The 16,584-nt window shown below is 46.2% G+C and overlaps 1 protein-coding gene across 3 annotated transcripts in view; it reads left to right on the top strand.

The window, feature by feature from the left end:
- Positions 1-772: 772 nt before the first annotated feature.
- Positions 773-16,584, top strand: part of MVB12B (multivesicular body subunit 12B) — an 87,446-nt gene continuing 71,634 nt past the window's right edge. For 2 of the 3 annotated variants that reach the window (XM_040442676.1, XM_040442675.1), the window contains exons 1-2: positions 903-1,038; positions 12,052-12,174. In XM_040442676.1, the coding sequence (XP_040298610.1) occupies positions 988-1,038; positions 12,052-12,174 (174 nt within the window). In that variant the 5' untranslated portion in view covers positions 903-987. The other variant, XM_040442677.1, reaches the window with a different exon arrangement.

Raw genomic sequence — 16,584 nt, 5'->3', positions numbered from 1 at the left:
ACTTACCTCATCCATCTGTTTGCGAAGAGCTGGTGTTCCGTTATTTTTTGCTACCCCGTTGTGACGTAGCCGTACCGGAAGGTTTGGAAGGAGGTGTGTCTCGCTGCTCGCCACCAGAGTGGCTGAGAAGGAGGTGTGTCGGCGCAGGCGCACAACAACGGGGTAGGCAAATTTCACACTTAGAGTTGGTGTGAACGCGCCGAGGGTAGGTAAAAATTACGCGCCACTGCGCATGCGCGCTGAGGGTAGGTAAAAATTATGGGCCATTGCTCATGCGCGCCGAGGGTAGGTAAAAATTACGCGCCACTGCGCATGCGCGCTGAGGGTAGGTAAAAATTACGCGCCATTGCACATGCGTGCCGAGGGTAGGTAAAAATTACGGGTCAAATTTTACGGGTAGCAAAAAATAACGGAACAGCAGCCATCTTAAATGAAGTTCCAGCGCCAAAGCCTTTTGAAGACGTCACCACGTCGGCCGGCATGGTGACGTCATGTGTCACCGCGCACTGGACTTCAAATTGGGACGGCGGCTGTTCGCGCTCAAGCGGTTGAGGTCAGTATGATATTTTTTTTAAAAATGTACTGCCATTTCAGGAAAAATCGAATGGAATTTTCCTTGAAATTCGTATGGGACTTCGATTCGCTCAAAACTAAATGAAAAAAAACAACAACAAAAAAACGGCCTGGTCACTAAGGGGTTAAAGGCAGGGCTCCCATGCAGTGCGCGCACAGGAGGTAAACACTCCCCTGCAGTGGCGCGTCTCCACCAGCAGGGGCCGCCTCCTCCTTCCTCCCGGCCGCACAGCCGCCTCACATGTCCGCGACACTTTGGGGTGTAAAGTGGACATGGCCGGGAGGTGACTGATGTGACGGGCGGACCTGCAGCCGGGGCACTCGCGGGGTAAGGCTTCCTCCGTGCACTGATATGTGTCTCTCCCTCCTCCTCCTCCCCAGACCTCCCTCCGCTCTCTCCCTCCTCGCCTGGCGATGAACAGCTGCCTTTGCATGAAAAGAAGGGACGGTTTTCCACGCCTTACAGTTAAGTGTCCTCTGGAGCCTCCATCTGCAGAGCTGCAGACCCGGTGCAGTGTGCTTGGTAACCATCAGCAGGCAGGCATTGTTGTCTTTGGTGTTTGCAGAGGATGCAGAAGGCCTCCCTGCTCATTGGATCTGGTGGGGGGGGGAATGCATCTGTTAACCCCTTCATGGCAGCAGGATGACAGAATTTCCTCTTGTGTCCTCCCTTCCTTCCTTCCTTCCTCCCTCCCTGTTTCTATGGCCGCAGGGCGATCATTCGGTGGCCATGATAACCGGGGGGGGGGGTCTGCAGAAGTCAGATGTGTTACCGGGGGGGCCTGCGTCTATCGGATCAGGGGACGCTGTGTTTCTGCAAGGGCTCGGATTCGTGTATTGGGGATGGAAAGCTGGCCTATAAGGCTTGCTGGCCTATAGATGTCGTCGTGAGGCCTCATTCGTATTTCCGTGTCCGTAAAAAAAAAATCAGTCCGTGTCGCACCCGTTTTTTTTGCCCACTGTGTGTCGTCCTTCTTCCGTGGACACTGCTCAGCTGAAAGGCCTTTTCCAGAGCAGTGGTCAGTGAAAAACGGACTGAACACGGACGCAGTGATTTTCACGGACCCATAGGCTAAAATAGTCGTGTGTATCTCCGTGACTTTTATTTATTTTATTTATTTTTCACTGACCCCCCCCCCCCCCCCCAGTTAGTAACAAAATACTGATGTGTGAACAGACACATTGAAATTAATGGGTACGTGGAAAATGCGGGCAACACACATGTCCGTGAAAAACGGAAATAGGAATGAGGCCTTATGGGGGGGGGGGTATTCACATGACGGTATGTATGCAAAAAATACAGAGGACATCCATGTTGCATCCGTTTATTTTATTTTATTTGCGGAACTGTTGTAACAGAACACGTCTTACTGGGCATTATCTTTTTTGCAGGGCCGCAGGGCGGGCGTACGGATGTGGACAGCGCACGGTGTTCTGTCCGCATCGTTTTTGGGGCTTCATTGAAATGCTGAACAGATGCGGGAAAAAAAATGCGGTTGTGTGAATGGGGCCTTAGGCCTCGTGCACACGACCAGACCGTGGCGAATCGGCAAAAAAAAAAACGGATGACTGTATTAGATCCGTGTTTTTTATTTTTATTTTTTTTGCCGGTCTGTTATAGCAATGCCTATCCTTGTCGGCAAAACGAGCGAGAATAGGACACGTTCTATATTTTTTTCTGGGCTACTTAACGGACGTACAGAGGCAGAAATGAAGGGGTCCGCAAAAAAAAAAATCGGAGTGGACACGGAAACAAAATACGCTTGCGTGCATGAGGCGTTCACACAGTGTTTGGTCAGTGAGGGTGCATTCACCCAACTTTATTATTTTTCGGTCTGCATTTTATTTTTTGCAGCATGCACATACAGATGCAGGAAGCGCACACAAGACCTTTCTGCATCCGTGTGTCCGTTCCGCGAAAGATAGAACGCATCCTTTTCTTGTCTGTAAATGCGAACCATGGACCCATTGAAGACATCTGAACGCAGATGTCACGTGGAGCTGTATTTTGCGGATCCGCGGCTTTATATACGGTCGTGTTATTGCACAAAACGCAGAACAGGGGCAAATCTTTCCATCGGGGCTCCCGCGCATGAACGTAGTTTGTTTCCGTGTCCGTTCAGTTTTTGCGGATAAGATGCGGACCTATTCATTTCAATCAGTCTTCAGAAAATGCGGACAGCGCACTGTGTGCTATCCACATCCGTAGGTCCGTTACGTAGCCTCAAAAAATAAAATAGAGCAGGTCCTATCCTTGTCCTTTTTGCGGAGGTCATCCGTATTTTTTTGCGGACAGCAAAACGCATATGGTCGTGTGACTGCAGCCTTAGGCTTCATGAATGTGACCGTATGTATTTTGCGGTCTGCAAAATACGGATTCTGGCTGTGCATCCCGCAATTTCTGCCAAAATGCCTATTCTTGTCCGCCTGGCTCTATCTCTTGCAGAACGGGTGTACGGATGCAGAAAGCACACGGGTGTTCTGTCCGCGGTTTTTCTGCCACCCATGTGTTTCATCTGCATCACGGACCAAAGTGGCGCGTTTTTCCACTGGACAACAACTGCTGTGTGACCAAACGCCTAAAAAGTCCACGGGTACTTGTGCTGTGGAGAAAGCGGTCAGGACGCGGTCAGACTGTGTGAAAGCCGCCTAAGGGGAGATGTTTATTAAAGAGGTTATCCGACCCGCGGTGGAGATCATACTTACCTGGTCTCCGCCGCTGGAGTTTCGCCTCTGCCGCCATTGATAGATGACACGCGACAACGTCCGTGTTATTCTTGGAAGTACATTCACGCGACCGTCTAAATTTATCCGTGTCCGATCCGCATTTTGCGGTATAGATGCGGATCCATTCATTCCTCTGGGTGAATAAAACGTGCGGACAACATTCAGTATCTTGTCCGCATCCGTGTTTCCGCAGTTCTCGTCCGCAAAAATAGGAAGCTTGTTACTACTATTGTCCGCACAGATCAGTCCGCAGCCTAATTCAAGTCAATGGATCCGCAAATTGCAGAAGACCTACGGAAACCATTTTTGCGGAACCGTTTCTGTGTAATCTAAGTCCCTGCTCCCTGAGCTTGGTGCAAAATGCGGACACACGGAATGGATGCGGAAACAAATTACGGACACATGATTCCGTTATTTGCGGATCGCAAAACGGAAAATAATTACTTACGGTCGTGTGAATGTAATTTCTAATTGTGTGAATTTCCACTATGCCGATGGCTACGTGGCACCGGGCGGCGCAGCGCTGGAGGAGATGCCCAGCCTGTGGTGACCACTCGCAGTCACTAATCCTATTATCGGACTACAGTGTCATAATGCGATGTCTGCAGCTTAAAGGGGAATCCTACCTTTACCAATGTGCTGGCAATTTGCGGAACGGCACGGACAGCCTTTAATATAACTGCCTATTCTTGTCTGCAAAGCGCGGACAAGAATAGGACAGGTTATATTTTTTTTGCAGACCACAGAACGGACGCGGACAGCACACTGAGTGCTGTCCGCATCTTTTGCGGCCCAATTGAAGGGAATGGGTCCGCATCCGAGCCGCCAAAACTGCGGCTCGGATGCGGACCAAAACAACGGCCGTGCGCTCCGTGGACTTATTGTGGACCGCATTTGCGGATCCGCAATAAACGGGCACCGTTCTGTGTGCATTCCGCATTAGATGCGGACCCATTCCCTTCAATCCGGAGATGCGGAACGGAGCCCTACGGAAGCAATACGGAGTGCTTCCGTGGGGTTTCGTCCCGTACTTCCGTTCCGCAAAAAGATAGGACGTGTTCTATCTTTTTGCGGAACGACCTGGTCGCGGACCCATTAAAGTGAATTGGTCCACGATCCACTGCGGCTGCCCCACGGTGGGTGTTCGTGCATTGCGGCTCGCAGTTTGCAGGCCACAGCACGGCCACGGGGCGCACACGTTCGTGTGCAAGAGGCCTAAGGGCTTGGGCTTCAGGTTGCAGCGAACACAGCCTGTTCTCACCCTGTTTCTGTGTTGGGATACAAGTTACTGACAAGGGGAATGGTAACCGCCTGATGTACATTTCCAGAAGGAATAATATTAGAACACTGCGATGTTTTTTTGAGGATTGTGGGATTGTTCAGTTGCCTCATTTTGGGTGACATTTAACGTAATAACTTGTTTTACTACTTTAGCGCCATAACTGCACATTTTTAGGGAAGAAAGAATAGATTTTTATTGCCACATTCCAATAGCTTTTTTAGTTTTCTTTAGATTTATGTTTTGAATTATTATTATTATTATTATTATTATTTATTATTATTATTTATTATTATTATTTTATGTAGTTTATGTGACATGTTAGGCTGGGTTCCCAACTGGGGCAGAGGTTCTGGTAGAAGCCCCTAACTCTTATTTGGTCAAACAGAAGAATGAAATACTGCAGCGGCCGGTATTCATGCCGGAAACCTGATGAGTCCCATTAGGGTCCATTCACACATCCGCAAAACACGGACAGCGGCAATGTGCGTTCCGCATTTTGCGGACCGCACATTGCCGGCACTATGAGAATATGCCTATTCTTGTCCGCTATTGCGGACAAGAATGGGGCATGTTCTATTTTTTTTCAGGACCGGAATTGCGGACCCGGAAGTGCGGGTCCGCAATTCCAGATTAGGGCCGCACGTCGTGCGTACGGCCCCATAGAAATGTATGGGTCCGCAATTCCGTTCCGCAAAATGTGGAATGGAATTGCGGATGTGTGAATGGAGCCTTATAGTGAATCGGGCACTGGTGGTGCCCGACGGAGGACCCCATTATAGTGAATCTGGCACTGGCGGTGCCTGACGGACCCCACTATAGTGAATTGGGCACTGGCGGTGCCTGACGGACCCCACTATAGGGAATCGGGCACTGGCGGTGCCTGACGGACCCCATTATAGTGAATCGGGCACTGGCGGTGCCTGACGGACCCCATTATAGTGAATCGGGCACTGGCGGTGCCTGACGGACCCCATTATAGTGAATCTGGCACTGGCGGTGCCTGACGGACCCCATTATAGTGAAGCAGGCACTGGCGGTGCCCAACGGAGGACCCCATTATAGTGAATCTGGCACTGGCGGTGCCCGACGGACCCCATTATAGTGAATCTGGCACTGGCGGTGCCCGACGGAGGAACCCATTATAGTGAATCGGGCACTGGCGGTGCCCAACGGAGGACCCCATTATAGTGAAACGGGCACTGGCAGTGTCCGACGGACCCCATTATAGTGAATCGGGCACTGGCGGTGCCTGACGGACCTCGGTATAATAAATCGGTGTCCGGCATGTGCCAGATCTGGTGACTCCAGTATATAGACTACAGCAATTTGAGATGAACTTAGCCTCAGGCCTCATGCACACGAACGTTGTTTTGGTCCGCATCTGAGCCGCAGTTTTTGTTCAGTATTGATGGCCTGTCCGATTCCCAGCACCATTATGTGTTTGAAGAGGCTGCGCCATTCACCACTTCCTAGGCCAGTGACGTCACATTCATCGGTCACGTGGCCTGTGTGCAACTCGGTCCCATTCAAGTAAATGGGCCTGGGCTGTAATACCAAGCACAGCCACTATACCATGTAGGGCGCTGTGCTCAGTGAGCTGTGAGGAGGACGTCGCGCTCACTCGAGCCACGAAGTCTCTTCAAACAGCTGATTGGCGTATCAGTCGTATCTTCACTGATCAGATACCGATATTGTAGACCAAGGCCTCATGCACATGGCGGTAAGTGTTTTACGGTCTGCGAATCACGGATCCCAGCTGTGAGCATGCCGTCCTTATTATTATTTTTTTCCCCGTCTAGAGAAAAGTCTGGAAAATATGTGTAAAATGTGGCGTGTTTTTTTTACGAGTCTGGTGTTTTTTGTAAAACGTTTTTCAGCCACATTTTTAACTATAGTACTTTTCCCAGAAGCGTTTTTTTTATTTTTTTATTTTATTTAATTAAATTAAATTTTTTAAATTTTTTTATTTTTTTGCGCTTTTACACGCACATCTCAGATGGTACGTTTTTTCAGCTTCCCATTAATTTGAATGGGCAAATCAGTGCTGATTCTGCGCCAAGATAGGACATGCTGCTTTCCATTGAAATAAATGGGAGGCTGTTTTGAGGCAGTTTTTTGGAACAGATCTGGAGCTGATTTTTTTTAGGCAGAAACGCTTCAAAATCAGTGGCAGAAAACTGTGTGTGTGAACACGTGTAAAAAAGAAGCAAGCAATAAAGCATGTCCTATATTGGGACAGAATTAGCGCTGATTTTCCCATTCAAATAAACGTGTGGGTTTTTTTCCGCTTCCCATTAGAGATGTGCACCTACGTGTGTTTTTGCGCATAAACGCACAAAAAAACGCTTGTGGGAAAAGTACTATAGAATTGAATAAAATCTAAAGCAATCGTCATTTTGAGGCGTAAACATTTGTTTGGATTCAGCACTGATTTATTTTGTATTATTTTTACACGTGTATTTTGAAAATCAGCTGTGTGAACTGACGGGGTGCATTCACACGACCGTATATATTTTGCGGTTTTCAAAAAATACGGAGGACATCCATGTGACGTCTGTGTTGCATCATTTTTTTTTTTTTGTAGACCCATTGTAAGGTCTCATGCACACGAACGTATTTTCTTTCCACGTCCGTACCATTTTTAAAAAATTTTTTGGGCCGCAAAAAAATGGAAGTTACTCCGTGTGCTTTCCGTTTCCGTATTTCTGTTCCGAAAAAAAATAGAACATGTCCTATTATTGTCAACGTTACGGACGAGGATAGGACTGTTCTATTAGGTGCCAGCTGTTCCGTTCCACAAAATACGGAATGCACACGGACGTCATCCGTATGTTTTGCAGCTCGCAAAATACATACGGTTGTGTGCATGAGCCCTACCAATGCCTATTCTGGTCCGTCAAATGGACAAGTATAGGACATGTTCCTTTTTTTTTTGCGAGGCCGTAGAACGCACAGGTTGGCTGTCCACGTCTTTTACAGCCATGTTGAGACAAATGGGTCCGCATCCGTTCCGCACCAAAACTACGGCCTTAGGCCTCTTGCACACGAACGTGTGCGCCCCGTGGTCATGCTGCGGCCCGCAAAATGCGGGCTGCAATGCATGAACACCATCCGTGGGGCAGCCGCAGCGGATCACGGACCCATTCACTTTAATGGGTTCGCGATCCGGCCGTTCCGCAAAAAGATAGGACATTTTCTATCTTTTTGCGGAACGGAAGTACGAGACGAAACCCCACAGAAGCACTCCGTAGTGCTCCCGTAGGGTTCCGTTCCGTGCTTCTGTTCCACACCATTCTGCATCTTCGGATTTGCGGACCCATTGAAGTGAATGGGTCCGCATCCGTGATGCGGAATGCACACGGAACGGTGCCCGTGTATTGCAGATCCGCAAATGCGGTCCGCAAAACGGCCACTGAGCGCACACGTTCATGTGCAGGAGGCCTTATCCTGAGTATAAAATCATTACCATTGATTTCCTGGAAGCCCCCTTTAGGGCTCATACACACAACCGTATTTTCTTTCCGTGTCCATTCCGCTTTTTTTTGCAGCCCGTATGCGGAACCATTCACTTCAAAAGGTCCGCAAAAAAAACGGAAATGACTGTGTGCATTCTGTTTCCCTATGTCTGAAAGTCTGTTCTGCAAAAAAATAGAACATGTCCTATTCTTGTCCGTTTTGGGGACAAGGACAGGCATTGTTACAATGGATCTGCAAAAAAAACGGATTCAACATAGATGTCATCCATTTTTTTTTTTTTTTGCGGATCCATGTTTTGCCGACTGCAAAATACATATGGCCGTGTGCATGAGCTCTTAATGAACTTTTCAGGTCTGTGGTTAAATCTGATGGTCTAGAGCAGGGATGTCCAACCTGCGGCCCTCCAGCTGTTGTAAAACTACCACTCCTACCATGCCCTGTTGTAGGCTGTCTGGGCATGCTGGGAGTTGTAGTTTTGCAACAGGTGGAGGGCAGATTTGGCATCCCTGCTCTAGAGTATGGATTAGGCCTCATGCACACGACCGTTCTGTTTTTTGCGGTCCGCCAACCGCGGATCCGCAAAAAACAGAAGCCGCCTGTGTGCCTTCCGCATTTAACAGAATGGGCGGCCCATTGTAGAAATGCCTATTCTTGTCCGCAAAACGGACAAGAATAGGACATGCTATATTATTTTTTATTTTTCATTTTTTGCGGGGCCACGGAACGGTGCAACGGATGCGGACAGCACACGGAGTGCTGTCTGCATCTTTTGCGGCCCCATTGAAGTGAATGGGGTCCGCACCCGAGCCGCAAAAAATGCGGCTCGGATGCGGACCACAAAAACGGTTGTGTGCATGAGGCCTTACTCTACTGACTTCATATTGTTCTCACAGGGTTAAAGTAGAATGGATGTGAATTGGTTATGACAGGGGGCTCATTAACAAAGTCAGTCAACCATAATTACATCAAAACAAAGAATTTTTGCATTTTTTCCTCCTAATCTGTTCAGAGAAATCGTGGCAGCAAATTCTTTGTACTTTTAGTAAGGCCTCATGCACACAACAGTGTACGTTTTGCGGTTCGTAAACCAAAGGTGCAGCAAAAATACAGATGCAATCTGTTTGCCTTCCGTACACTTTTTGTGGACCCGTTGACTTCATTCCGTAGTCCGCATAGTGGTTCGCAAAAAAAATGCAGATGCAAAACGGACGGTATTCGCATTTTGCAGACCTGCAATTTGCAGAGGTATAAGTTGCATAGTTGATAAGGATGAAAACCATGGGCCCATCACTTCCTGCAGTTTTTTGTGCATCACATCCACAGCGTAATACAGTACCAGCGAAGTAGATGAGATTTTTGAAATTTCATGTACACGGTGCCCAAATTGTGGAAATTGACCTGCGGTGAGGATTTTGAAAACCACAGCATGTCAAATGGATCTGGGGCAAATCTGTGTCAAAATGGTAACATGCATATTTTGGTGTGGATTTGACACGGTGATTTATGATGCAGAGTCTGTGTCTGACTGCTGGTCTACTGTGAGTACAGTACAATAGTACCTGTGGTCTGATAGGAACTCGCTGTATCGTAAATACCTATAAAGCAGTGAGTTTGCTCAGAGGAGCCGCTGTCGGTCCAGGAGATGCGGCCAACACACGGACCATGTGTCCCGGACTGAGCATGATCATGTGCATGAGCCCTAAGCACCATAAATGATACGTCGGGTTATTAAAAAGGTTATCCAGAAATTGATACTTATGACTTATCTTCAGGATAGGTCACCATTATTCTATAGGCCGGGGCACCCCCACAGATCAGCTGCTGGCTCACCGGAGCTCTGGAGGGCGAAACTGGCTCCCGGCAGCTGTCCAAGCATAGTGCCGTGCTTGGGATTGCTGCTCAGCCCCTTTGATGACTTGCAATTGCGTAGGTCATGTGACCAATGTATGGTGACCTCACAAGACCTAGGAAGAGGCTGAGGCGCTCGCGAATCTCCGGCCTCTTCTAAAAGCTGATGGGCGTCGGACCCTCTCCCGTCTGATATTGATGACCTATCCAGAGGATTTAAATTAGTGGATAACCCCTTTTAAGAACAACAGTTGGGGGGGTAGTGGCGGTCAGTTTTACGCTCAAGGCTTCTTGGCCTAAGGTGAAGTTTGTCACATTTCATATTTCGTTGGGGAATGTTTCCCCCACTCTCTTGCGCTTTGATCCAATCTTTATTTCAATCTGAAAAGACATAGAGAAGAATGGATATCTGACGTAAACCTAGCCTTGTTCTCAAGCAGTCTTTTTGTAGAGTGGTTGCCGATTTCTCAGCAAAGCCCCATTGTCTCTGGCTTGATGGATCATGCTTGTTGGAGATGGTTTGGACAGCTGCCTGCTGTGGTTTCTTGTTCCTTACTTTTTTTTTCTTGCCTTACAGCTTGGGTTTCCATTGTATGGCAGTGACTATGGACAGTCTGTTTTTAAGTGTTTTTGTCCTCCAAAAAGTCTTTTAGAATGCGGATCACACAGTGGCCTACATTGTCTGGCATGGCTACTAAATATCTGAATCGGCAATCTATCCTATTAGAGATCTTTTCCCTATAAATCTGATTATTGTGCACCCCTTAGAAAAATCAGATGGACTGGTCCTGAACATAAAGTCACTGGCTCAAATTTACTAATCCTGTAGAAGCCATAAACTTAGACGTCTAGACGTACATCGGATTTATCACTGGTTCAGGCTGGAGGATAAATCTGTCTAACTCTATACCAACTATGGGTTGGCTTACTTGTTTAAGACAGATTTTTAAGCCAGAATCTCGCCTTACCGATCAACCTTCCCCCAACACTCCCATTCTGATGCCACCACTGTCCTCCTCCGGTATCTACGGTACTTCCTGGTCCCACTCAACAGTCAGGAAATAACCACTTAGACTAGTTTCCCACTAGCCAGAGCTCTCTGGATCCGGATTTGCCCGGCTAAGTGCCCGCCGGCCTCATTAACTATAATGGGGACTGGTGGAGATCCCCCCCCCGCAACCTGGCAAATACCGCTGCGTGCAACTCTTTTTGTCCGTCTGATTCTCAGCATATTTCCCAGGTGGTGGCCGGGTCTCCGCCAGTCCTCATTATAGTTAATGGGGCTGGCGGGCATCACTTAGTGTCCGGCAATGCCAGAACCAGAGCCCTCCGGTAGGCTACTTCTTGCTGGAACAACTTACAGGATCTCTTTGACTAAGGCTAGTTTTACACTAGCGTTAAGCACAGTAATTGGCTGAGCGTTCTTTGTCTCGAAAGGGACCTGAAAGTAGAGACTGGCGAAGGACTGGCCACATATTACATAGCTGCTCATTCAGTTGAGTGAGCACCATGTTTATCCACATCTTTCTCAGGCGATCAGTGATATATCCGGATTCACTGGAGAACATGATGTGAAAAGTTCACTTGACAGGATAAATCTTTTTGAAACAGTTGACTGTTCTTGGTTGAATTTGCTGTATAGGATTTAAAGGGTAATGTAGGAACGATATTTGCATGTAAAAGAACACGACTTGCTTATGAAATACATTTATTAAATTATTCCCAGGACATCCACCAAACAATTTGTTCCCCTCTCCCCGGCCATGAACAACTGTTGCTCCTCGTTGCTTCTACAGGCAGCCATTTAGGATGTTCATAAAACTTGTAAAAAATTATTACTTCACCTTTGGGTTGACAAATAAAAATCCCCAGTGTCTGTCTAAGAGCATTATAAAAAGTTAATGTTCAAGCTGTATCTTCTGTTTGGCTCTGTGTTACTATGTGGAATTAGTGTTTGATGTGAGTTCATCTTCGATGAAAGGCCCATTTGGTGCAGAGAAATTTCTTGGATTTTGTTTACAGTTGTGCCAGTGGAGGAAAGCGTGACGTGCGGGTGGGGTGGGGTGGTAGGAATGGGCCTATGGGTGTGATTGAATAGGGTAGTAAATGAAGAGCTCTGTGATAAATTGTACCTTTCTTTGCAGGAACGCACTATAATGCCTGAGGTTCGGGACCTTTCAGATGCTTTGTCTGACCTGTCTATGGATCCCATCACTGGTGTTGGGGTAGTAGCATCAAGGAATAGAGCACCTACAGGCTACGACGTGGTAAGTATTGGTCTGGCAACTTCAGAACAGGATATAAGAAATTCTGCTTTCCTCTATGTTGTGTTTTTTTTTTGTGTGTTCTAGGCATGAACCTGATGTGCCTGGTCAGGATCTGACTGGCCCACCAGAGGACTCTCTGGTGGGCCCAGGCTCTAGTACCATAATAGGCCCCAAAGATCCAGGAGAAAAAACTCTTTTGTCTGCCTTTGGAACAAATTACTTGCCACTAGGGTCTATTACTTTGATTTAAAACCTTTTAAATGTTAATGCATTTGATTTTGCAACATCAAAGTCCTGTCAAAGTGTTGTTTTTTTTTGTAAAATGGCCCTACATGAATTAGGTAACATACCTTGGTCCTTGTTTTTTATGTCCTCAAATGCTTTTTATTATTTTTTAGATTATCCTTATAAATCCTGTGTGCTTCTACAGGAATCAACCACTGCTGTTCAGTTTTGGTATCTGCAGAAATTGCCAAACAACATCTCCTGTTTATCAGTGATGGCTTCTAAATGTGAGGAGGCAGATACACGACTGGACTTTGATGTTGCATTTAGCCATTAGGTTAAACAGATTACCAAGAAGTTGTCAAGCAATAAAAAATGCACTACCAACAACACAAAATATATTCTAAAAATGGTAAACCAATCTTCCAGTGGTGAAGGTGTCTACTACTTTCTCCAAAGAGGTCTACAAGACACCTACTGTACAACTCCTTAAAGGCTATGTACACCTTTGGGGGTAATTTTTTTTATTTATTGCATTGTACTCATTTTGAGCTAAAATTAATTTGATTAAAAATAGGGTGTTCTTTTTGCTTAGATGCTCTAGTGGCACCCTTTGGATTTTCTGTATTTTCCGTCGGACCAGGAGCTGATGGGCTCCTTATCTCTGCTCTCTGACCTCCTAAACACTCATTATAGCTCAGTTCTTATCTTACTGATAAAAATGTAGCCTAAATAAGTGTTTATGACCTCTTAGTAGTTTAGAGATGAGGGTTATTAGATGACCAGCACAAAGAACAGCTCAATATTTTTAATAAAGGTCAATTGAGAACAATTTTTCGCCAAAAATAAGTAACATGCACTCATAAAAATTGCCTCTGAAGGTGTACGTAGCGTGACAGTTAGATTTTAAGTATGAAGGAAGTGATTAATCAGTTGTCTGTAGATCAGTGATTGAGGAGGTGTGGTTCTGACCAACTCTGCTACCACCTCGACAGCAGCAGTAGTTTTATACCCACACCCCGTCCCTATCCGTTATCCTTGTGGTTGGGGAGGAAAGGCCCAAGATCTGTTGAGTGATCTTTCACTAAAAGTGGTGATGAATTGGAAGGTTGTATAGCTTTATGATCTCATACTTATGAGATACTTCCACAAATACTCTATGCAGATAAGTTACTGACTTGTATGTACTACACTCTTGGTGTTTTGAGAATCATTGATGTAAAAAATTCTCCAGGCAGCAGATATCAGTTTGGTGGGGGTCTGACACCCAGCAACCCCAATCAGCTGTTTCGGGCTGCAGTGGAGCCGGAAACATTACTGTGAGCAGACAGCTCCGTACACTGTGTAGTGGCCAAATAGGGTACTGCAAGCTTAGCTCCCATTCAAGTGTCCAGGATTTTTCTGTGGAGACGTCAGGCAAATGTGCACTTTGCCAATAAAGCTGAGGATGGGGCATCTTGCCTCACCGCGCATGTGCCCTAATGTGCAGTGCATGTGCATTGAAGCAAGAAGTACCATTCTTGGCTTCGTAAAGCCTCTGTGGAAGAGTCCTGGACTCTTCTCTTGGTAAGCTTGAATTTCATTTACTTTATTTTGGGGGAATAGTTGTGCAGGTTGGGACCCTGAACCCTCGGCTGCATAACGCTGGTGGTTTCATGACCCCAAATCAGGTGACGGGTTCCCATGAAGAACTGTGATCTACTCCAGTATGGTTTCTCACGTTGTCATGCAACTCTATACCCTCCCCACTTTCTCATTTGGAACTCGCTTGTCTTTATATAGACATGCCTTTACCGCGGTGCTATTTTTATGTCTTCTACGATAGCCTGCTGCACCATATACACGTATGCACTCTCCGAGGGGCACATTTCTCTACTGATTCATTAGACCTCAGCAAAATAAAGGAATAGGAATTTGTCTTGACTGTAAAATATTAACAGATGTTCACAATCCTGACATTTGCCAATTGGAGTAGAAGTTGCTTGTTTGTGAATTGCACTCGAAATGTCAACGTTTCACCACGAAGGGGGTGCCTACGAGTTTGTGGCATCAGATTTCAAGCTAGAAATGTTGAGGGACTGCTGCAAATGTGAAGGAGATATTTTATCAGATTTTTTTTTCTTCTGTAGGATGGAGGAGGGGAGTCGCTGAGCTCAGGAATATATAGCTTTCTATCATTTCATTCAAGGTTTCCATGTACAGTGCTGCCCATAATTATTCATACCCCTGGCAAATTTTGACTTAAAGTTACTTTTATTCAACCAGCAAGTAATTTTTTGACGGGAAATGACATAGGTGTCTCCCAAAAGATAATAAGACGATGTACAAGAGGCATTATTGTGGGAAAAAAAACATTTCTCAGCTTTTATTTACAAAAGTGTCCAGTCAAAAATTATTCATACCCTTCTAAATAATCAATAGAAAAGCCTTTATTGGCTTTTACAGCAATCAAACGCTTCCTATAATTGCAGACCAGCTTTTTGCAGGTCTCCACAGGTATTTTTGCCCATTCATCTTTAGCAATGAGCTCCAAATCTTTCAGGTTGGAGGGTCTTCTTGCCATCACCCTGATCTTTAGCTCCCTCCATAGATTCTCAATTGGATTCAAGTCTGGACTCTGGCTGGGCCACTCCAAAACGTTAATGTTGTTGTCTAACTATTTCTTCACCACTTTTGCCGTGTGTTTTGGGTCATTGTCATGCTGAAATGTTAAGGCCAAGTTTCTCTGCAGACTGCTTGATGTTGTCGTTGAGAATCCTCATTATTGCTCTTTTTTCATGGTGCCGTTTACTGTGATTAGGTTCCCTGGTCCATTGGCTGAAAAACACCCCAAAGCATTAGGTTCCCACCACCATGTTTGACAGTGGGGATGGTGTTCTTTGGGTTGAAGGCTTCTCATTTTTTACGCCAAATGAAGGAAACATCATTGTGACGAAACAATTCAATTTTTGTTTCATCTGACCATAACACAGAAGACCAGAAGTTGTCTTCTTTGTCCAGATGAGCTAAGCGAGCTTTTGTGTGCCTTATCTGGAGAAGTGGCGTCCTCCTTGGTCTGCATTGTGCAGTGTCCGTTGGATTGTCTGCCTTGAGACATTGCCACCACCATCCCAGATTCACCAGGATGGCCTTGGTGGTGATCCTTGGATTCTTTTTCACCTCTCTAACTATCCTCCTGGCCAGCACAGGTGTCCCTTTTGGCTTCCGACCACGTCCTCTGAGATTTTCCACAGTGTGGAACATCTTGTATTTTTTGCTCAAATGTTAATAAAAGCTGAGAAATGTTTTTTTTCCCACAATAATGCCTCTTGTACATCGTCTTATTATCTTTTGGGAGACACCTATGTTATTTCCCGTCAAAAAATTACTTGCTGGTTGAATAAAAGTAACTCAAAATTTGCCAGGGGTATGAATAATTATGGGCAGCACTGTATAATCTTATCAGGAGAGAGAGCCTGGGAGCCCTATGTACAGAGGCATACGAGAACATGTGGGAAATAATGAACATCTATATATGCCGAACATATCCCCCTGTGATAACTGACAGATCCACCTTGTGGACATGTAACCGCTGAAGCCAGTGGTTGGTGGCAGCAGAGCAGGTGACCATGCCCACCCCCTGGAGTAAGTTAATGCGTTGCGGACCGGAAGATAGACGTGAGCGAGGCAGTGCGCAGGATCGGAGTAGGTAAGTATGTTTCTTTCCAAAGCAGACGCAGGCCTGGGGCCATCCTGGAAAAGTTCATTATTCCCAGACAACCCCATTAAAGTAGGTTATCTATAGGCAGAGGAATATATATGTTTGTATGCTCCCCATAGTAATAGTCCCAATGTCCCTCCTGGTGCATGTTCATACCCTTGTATGCATTTTTGCTCACCTTGAAGAAGAACATAGATTTTGGTCCTGTTTCTTGGACCTTTCTTTGAGGGGTCTTGGTGACATGGAGATCTCTGTATAAGCCCATTTAGCCTATGACCTATGTGATGAGGGATAGGTGGTAACCTGAGTTAGGACCACTCTTTCATTGCACATAAAACGGTTAGCCATAGCATTAAAGGGGTTGTCTCATCATGGACAATGGGGGCATATTGCTAGGATATGCCCCCATTGTCTTATAGGTGCGGGTCCCACCGCTGGGACCCGCACCTATATCTAGAACAGAGCCCCGCAAGTGGAGGAGGGCG

This window comes from Bufo bufo, chromosome 8, assembly GCF_905171765.1.
Source record: "Bufo bufo chromosome 8, aBufBuf1.1, whole genome shotgun sequence".
NCBI lineage: Eukaryota > Metazoa > Chordata > Amphibia > Anura > Bufonidae > Bufo > Bufo bufo.
The sequence above is the reverse complement of the archived record's forward strand: the minus strand, read 5'-3'. Positions and strand labels throughout refer to the sequence as shown.